The following is a 7,772-nucleotide window of genomic DNA, read 5'->3' as shown; positions in this document are numbered from 1 at the left end:
CAAGCTAGTGTGTGTGTGTGTGTGTGTGTGTGTGTTTTGGGACTACACACTAAAATAAGGTGAAGAATCAACTAGAATTAACAAGGAGATAACGTAGTAAAAACAGGACAATGTATTTGAGTAAAAGTGTAAATGTCGTCTAGGATGTGCAGGAGATGTAACTCTCTGAGCGCTTGGTGATCTCCTTCCGGATTGAATCCACGTTCTCCAGCAACGCAATGACCTCCTTCGCCTTATCCTCTTTGCTCCTGATCAAGTCTTGGATCTTTTTCTCCAAATCTGGAAACCAAAAAACCTTTCCATGAGAAAATACTGCCATGATTATTTCAAATAATACTACTACAGTGGTATTAATATTAATATTAACCACCTCTTTCTTGTACAGCAGATAACTGGTTAAATGAACAATAAAGAACACAATAAATTATAGCTGCTGCGCAGCATTGGTCGGGGCCGGGCAATTTTAGGCAATTCTGAGCAACAACTGGAGAATAGCAAGATGGCATTTTAACGTGCATTTTGCATTAGCTGAGGCTTGAACTCAGTTTCTGGCATGAAGGACAAGGCTCTATCTCACTGAGCTAATTGGCAAGTGTCAATTCATGTGAGGCTTCACAAATTGACTGAGCCAGTCGCATGACAGCAGCCGCCTATGCATGGAAAGGCAGATTTCAAACCACTGTATAAAAAAAAAAAAAATCAGTCATCAAGGCAAAAACTGACTATGATGATCTGGCATGGGACTGGACCTTTGTGCAAAGTTTGGTGAATTTTCGCACGTGGGAATGTTGCACAAGCTGAGGCTTGAACTCACAGTCTTTGACACCGAGGCCTGGCCTCTACCTCACTGAGCTAAAACTTCACATGCAGCTTCACAGACTGACTGAGCCAATCACTGACCTGCAGGACAGCAGCCAGCCATGCATGGAAAGGCAGATTTTAAACAGCTGTCAAAAATTTAGTTTTTAAGACAAAAATCTGAAAATACACATGTTGCATCTAGACAGCATGGAGATGCTGATCATTTGTTTTTAACAATGATTGATTTGCTCCATAAGTGAAAAACTGATGTTTAAAAATACCATTCTTGCATTGACTCCAATTGTTCACATGAGAGCAAAATTCAAAAAGCTGTCAAAAATTGAGTTTTTGAGATACAGTTCTGAAATTTGCCACACATCATCTACCATGACTCCAAAATTTTGTCCATTTTTTTCATGAACACTGAAGATTTATTTAGCAAGAATTTGCAGGTATATGTTTACAGTACCGTTTACAGTCAAACATTTTGATGCACTGTAGGCTCAATTTTTGATAAATCAAAAATCTGTGTGGAGCGTTTATGTAGGACAGTCTGAAGATGCTCTGCAGCAAGTTTGGTGACATTTGACCAAAATTGTGGGGGGAGATAGGTTTAACAAGTTTTACAGTTTTTTTAAAAAACAGTGATGGACTTCATAATTTGCAATAGATTTAAGTGTACAGAAGTTTCTTTATTATTGGGGCTACAGTTGGGTGAAAGTTGCAAAGCTGTAGCACATATGGTTGATTTGTTATGAATTTTCAAAGTTTTGAAATTTAGAGGCTTGCTATAGCGCCACCATCAGGACTATTGGCTTGAGTTTGCATCTGAGGTAATCTGGCATGGGACTGGACCTCTGTGCAAAATTTGGTGATTTTTCGTGCATGGGAAGTAGGACTTCCTCGGAAGAAAGAAGAAGAAGAAGAAGAAGAAGAAGAAGAAGAAGAAGATGATTCACGAATACAAGAGGGTCCTGGCAGCTTAGGCTGCGAGGCCCCTAATAACACGAGCATGCCACACATTTTGAAATCCAGAAGATAAAGAATTATATCAAAAATTAAAGAGAGGACTGTGTGAGAGAGAATCTCAAAACTCTGATGTTTACCTTCAATTTGTCTCAGTTTGTCCTCTACTTGTTTCTTCATGTTCTTGGCATCGGTGGTGATGTTCTGCAGGCGCCTGCTGACCTCGTCCTGCAGGGTCTGGTTGGAGTTTTTCTCCTTAAAATGCTCGAAGAGCCGCTGAACTTCCTGCGCCTCCTGGAGGTGGCAGACAGACATTAAACCATAAGAAATCTGATCCAGTCTCAGCGATCTGACCTTTAAATTTATCATTACATTTGTTTTAATGAATCCTGAGACCCTCAGGGTCCGCTGGGGGCCCCCGGACCACACTCTGAACACCTCTGGTCAAGTGTCACCATGGAAACCAAACACAGACTGAATCTGTTTCTTTCATCAGTGGAACGTACAACAGAAGTCTGATGTTAGACTTTAAACCTCCGAATGGCTGCCATGTGTTTTAGTCTCAGCAGCGTTGACTTTTTGAGATATGAGAAAATGTAATTAGATTAATATGTGTGACTGATAATATAAAATGTCCGTAAGTACATACAGACATGTATAAAATGTATGAAGATGAGTATGAAGTAAAATAAATATGTAAAAAACACATATTAAAAATCTGCCTGTGTTGTCAAACATTTTGCTGGGTACTTTTAAAGAATGGCTCACAATTTATTCAACAGATGTTCATCACATAAAATAGTCATCTGAATAGATTAAATTCTGTGATCCGGATTTCACTGTGCAGTCAATGGCCATTCTCACCACAAGGACTTTTCAAAAATCAAAAAGGATGCAGAGAGGAGAATAACCCCTATAACCATTCCTTTATAGGGGTTGTCTTGCTAATTGCCTCTCCTTTCCACCTGTTGTCTGTCCAATTTGCACAACAGCAGATGAAATTGATTTGCAATCAGAAATGCTTCCTAACTGGGCAGCTTGATATAATTTTCTTCCCAAATTGTAAATTATTCATTTCATTTTGTAAATCTAACAGATTGTAACCCTGTGACTGAACAGGCAGGGGGGTCATACAATTGTCATTTAATTATTCTGAGTTTCACAACAAGGTTTTAGTGTCCTGTGATGCTCCTGAGGCTTTTCCACTGAAAACATTGAAATTCTGGAGTAAATATAACACATATTTTTGAAAATGGTCAGATTTACAGCTGGTGGTGTTATCCTTCAAATCCCGCATTAGTCAATACTTCAATTTACTATCTTGTAAATGTTTAAAATGACAAACTAAGTACAGTGTTGATATTTAATAGATGGAGGTGTGTGTGTGTGTGTGTGTGTGTGTGTGTGTGTGTGTGTGTGTGTGTGTGTGTTGTGTGTGTGTGTGTGTGTGTGTGTGTGTGTGTGTGTGTGTTGTGTACCGCTTGGACATCTGCAGCGTTCGCTGAGGCGGAGTCGGCGGCCTGCTTGGCCTCCTTGGCCTGCACTCGGTTCATCTCAGTTTTGTTCTTCAGGGCTTTGATCTGATCCAGCAGGTTTTTAGAATCTTGGTCCAGATTCTTCTCAGTGTTGTTCAGTTTCTCCACAATCTGTGGGTCAGATAAACAACAACAATGACAACAAGAATAATGATAATAAAAATAATAATTTGTGAGCCTGACAAAAAAAAAAAAAAAAAAAAAATCAGTTCCGGTTTGAATGCTGATATTTACATCTTTGATTTGGTCTCTGGCCTCGTCGGTGTTGCGGCTGGCGTCCTCCAGGTCGTCGTTGGCCTCGCTCTGCGCTCGCTCGGCAGCATAAAGAGCTCTGTTGATCTCCGTCACGTCCACGTCCTTTGATCTGTCTCTGAAACATCACGCCACGTGGTTCCTCACATCTGATGCTGATAAATTATCTGCTCTTTGACAGCTGCGACTAAATGCTTACTTCTCAAATCTTATAATGATCCAAATTATATTCAGTTTAGGATATCGTTCTGCAAAGTTGACATTTTCATAAAACATTCAAATATTCCTGTTGTTTTTTACATTTTTAGCAATGAGGCTGATTAGTCAGACTGCCTCATACTGTGGAGCAGACACTTTGTGAACTGTCACTTTCTTGTTGAAGAGGTTTAGAGTTATGAAAAAAAAAATGTTTAAATTAAAGAACAGAAATGCAACTCATGCATTTTTTTTTCATCTGATAGAATCTGTGCTCTTCTCTGATATTTAATCTCATGAAATGGCAGAAAGAGTTTTTAGGAACCAGAAGATTGACTTTTTAGAAACATATTGACATATTGACATATTGATGTGTGTGACTGCATCACACACATCAGAAGGATCTTTACAGATGTTCTTCTCCATAATCTCAAACATGGACACACTGAAGGTGTTATTAAGATCCTCCCACCAGAGGGAGCCATACACCACCACTCTGTCTGTCTGTCTGTGTGTCTGTCTGTCTCTCTCTCTGTCTGTCTCTCTCTGTCTGTCTGTCTGTCTCTGCCTGTCTGTCTGTCTGTCTGTCTGTCTCTGCCTGTCTGTCTGTCTGTCTCTCTCTGCCTGCCTGTCTGTCTGTCTGTCTGTCTGTCTCTCTCAGCCTGTCTGCCTGTCTGTCTGTCTCTCTCTGTCTGCCTCTCTCTCTCTCTCTCTCTCTCTCTCTCTCTCTCCTGGGATCTGGATCTGTAATCCCTCACGTTACCTGATAATCTGGGCTGAACATTGGTACTGACTGAGGTCCCAGGCCAGTTTTTTACTGTTGGAGGAGCGAATCCCAAAACTTGGCCAAAGTCAACCTTCAATTTTCAGGCAGTTTTAGAGCCACGTCTCTTTAACGGGTAAATCTCTGTAACAGGTGAGTCTCTCTAACAGGTAACAGTCTAAATGCAGCAGCAGCTCACCTGAGCTCCTGGGCTTTCTTCAGCAGCTCCTCGGCGGTCTTGGCTTGTTCCTGCAGGTTCTTCAGGTCCTCCTGGGGGTTCGGGGCGTTGGCCAGCAGCTTCCTAATGTCGGAGATCATGTTGCGGATCTGGCTCTCGGTTCCTGGCAGCTGGATGTCGAGGACGGCCCTCGCCACCTTCTCGATGTCCTGCGGTGGAACCATCTCATCTGTCCGTGAGGAACAATGACACACATTCCATCACAGTTTCAGGGACTCTGTGGATTTACAGCGAAAACCTGCAGAATACTTTGTATTGATGTGTGTGTATGTGTGTGTGTGTGTGTGTGTGTGTGTGTGTGTGTGTGCTTGTGGGGTCCAGGTGTGTGTGGTGCAGTGTTAATTTTGTCAGCCATTTTAATTGTAGTCTTAGTCTTCTTGATGAAAATGTTTATTAGTCTGAGTCACATTTTAGTCTCTGCTCTCTTTAATAGTTTTAGTCTAAAAACATTTTAGTCGAGTTTAAGTCAATAGTTTTAGTCATATATATGTGTGTGTGTGTGTGTGTGTGTGTGTGTGTGTGTGTGTGTATAACTGAATCATGCCAATCCAGGTAGACTCTCCCATCAATAGAAATGAGATGCAGCCATGCAGCACTTAATGATATATCAGGATTGCACATTCCACACATGTAAAACTGATAACAGCAGAATCACTGGTCAAGACACAAAGACAGTCAGGAAACTAAACTCTCTTTCTTTTCGATCGTGGCTTTATTTCTGAGATCAGACCTTCAGTGTGTGTCTGCTGTCATTTAGAAGATGCTGTTGACTCTTAGAATGTAAAACTTAACAGACATCAGAACACACAGCCCCAGTCTGTATTTACCTGTTTGCTTTGGGTTAGCTACATTTGCTGAAATAATGCATTTTGAAAGTCCTCTACACCTGCTAACAGTTTCGTCCCGTCTCGTCTCGCCATGACAAAAACACACGTCTCGTCATGTTTCCATCATCAAAGAGCTGCTTTTAGCTCATCGTCTCGTCTTCGCCATGAAATAAACGATGATGACGTAAATATTCCGTAATCATAATCGTTAACAAAAGTAACACTGGTGTGGTGTCCAGGTGTGTGTGGTGTCCAGGTGTGTGTGGTGTCCAGGTGTGTGTTGTGTCCAGGTGTGTGTTGTGTCCAGGTGTGTGTAGTGTCCAGGTGTGTGCTGTGTCCAGGTGTGTGTTGTGTCCAGGTGTGTGTGGTGTCCAGGTGTGTGCTGTGTCCAGGTGTGTGTGGTGTCCAGGTGTGTGTTGGGGTCTGGGTGTGTGCTGTGTCCAGGTGTGTGTGGTGTCCAGGTGTGTGCTGTGTCCAGGTGTGTGTTGTGTCCAGGTGTGTGTGGTGTCCAGGTGTGTGCTGTGTCCAGGTGTGTGTGGTGTCCAGGTGTGTGTTGGGGTCTGGGTGTGTGCTGTGTCCAGGTGTGTGCTGTGTCCAGGTGTGTGTTGGGGTCTGGGTGTGTGCTGTGTCCAGGTGTGTGCTGTGTCCAGGTGTGTGTGGGGTCCAGGTGTGTGTGTTACTGACCTATCAGGAAATCTTTCACATGTTTTATCAGATTTTTGGTGATTATTTTCTCCATCTCGAAGTCGTCCTTCTTGTTGTCGACTTTGCTCTGAAGTTCCTGCAGAAGCTCTTTGGTCTCGGCCGTCTCCTGCTTCGCGTTGCTGATCTGAAACACCAGAAACTACAAAAGTTCTTTTTTTTTTCTTTTTTAACTTGACTTTATCCGAGGTTTTTATTTTTATTTATACAGCTGCTATTTTTATATATATATTTTTATATTTTTATACTCATTCTTTTATTGTGTTATTTGTCAACTTTTACCGATTGATGTCTGTTTGAGCTTGTTTGCCGAGAATGTATCAAACAGAATTTCCTTGTACACTGTACAGTGACAATAAAGTTTATTTTATTTGACATGGACATTGCCACAGAACTGCAACTGCAACACACAACTATGCAGAAGCAACAGATACATTTAATGTTTGTAGCGAAAGGCTAATTTACAACAGCAATAGTAAATCATTAATTAATTAATTAATATTTAATGAGGAAAATCCCCTCAGAGGTTAAAACCTGTTCTCCAATGGGTCCTGGACTTTGGGACCTGATCTTAAAAATCAAACCTGGACTCTGTGAAAGCAACTTGCCTTATTTTTGGAGTCCTGCAGCTTGCTTAGAAGGTCATAGATTTGGTCCTCCACCTCGTCTGCGGTCTTGGAGGCATTTTGGCTCACAGGGACACTTCCTCTGCAGGACGGACCTCCACATTTCCTCTGTCCCATGGCAAGTTGACAAAGCGCCCCCCCGCACTCTGAGCAGCCCCCCTGGCCAGAAGCACCACAGATCTGCACAACATGGACACATCACATCACTGTGCTATAATGTGAACCAGAGCTTCTCAACCTCCTCCATGTCCTGGACCCCCAGGTCTCCTCTCCTGGGGCCCCAGGCCCCTGCAGGAAGTGACGGACATGAAAAAATATTTTGGTTTGTATTCGTTATGGAATTGTCCAGGTGTCATAAGTTTCAAATAAATTCAAAGTGCTGAGAAGAAAAGAGCATGTTCAATTGAAAGAGTTGGGGGCTTTTATTTTGAAAGGCCAAGGATGTCCCAGTGTGTGATTGACATGAGTACTGGTTTGCAGATTTCTGTAAGAACAGCATTTCTCCAGTGACTGGATGCTGTGGTTGTGTTGTGTTAATGTGTCAGAAAGTGGCCCTCACTGTCAGTCCAGCTGGAGAAGCAGAGCTCCTCTGAACGGCCTCGCTCTCTAGTTTGTGTCTGTAAAGTCTGATGAGGCTGTGATTCTCCTAGAGGTCACTAGAGGTCATTTTCTCCAGCGACGTCCAGTTTGACAAAAGTCTCTGCCTGCAGTGAAATGGCTGCTATGGGGGCCAACATCATCACACAGGAATCAAATGTGGCTCATTGAATCCACAAGAGTCTCAGCTTTCCAGTCAAAGCCAACTGATGCAGCTCCAAGACTGTTTAGGCCCCAGTCTGCACACACACACCATTTTACAACAGGCCA

At 42.4% G+C, this 7,772-nt stretch overlaps 1 protein-coding gene across 1 annotated transcript in view; it reads right to left on the bottom strand.

Annotated features, from left to right (window-relative positions):
* lamb4 (laminin, beta 4) overlaps positions 1-7,772 on the bottom strand; it is a 36,975-nt gene continuing 29,203 nt past the window's right edge. Inside the window, 7 exon segments of the mRNA XM_030053665.1 lie at positions 1-279; positions 1,908-2,061; positions 3,246-3,413; positions 3,537-3,672; positions 4,712-4,919; positions 6,262-6,406; positions 6,888-7,085. Of these exon segments, the coding sequence (XP_029909525.1) occupies positions 140-279; positions 1,908-2,061; positions 3,246-3,413; positions 3,537-3,672; positions 4,712-4,919; positions 6,262-6,406; positions 6,888-7,085 (1,149 nt within the window). The 3' untranslated portion in view covers positions 1-139.

This window comes from Myripristis murdjan, chromosome 6 (assembly GCF_902150065.1).
Source record: "Myripristis murdjan chromosome 6, fMyrMur1.1, whole genome shotgun sequence".
NCBI lineage: Eukaryota > Metazoa > Chordata > Actinopteri > Holocentriformes > Holocentridae > Myripristis > Myripristis murdjan.
Note: the sequence above shows the minus strand (reverse complement) of the source record. Positions and strands in the feature narration are given on the sequence as shown.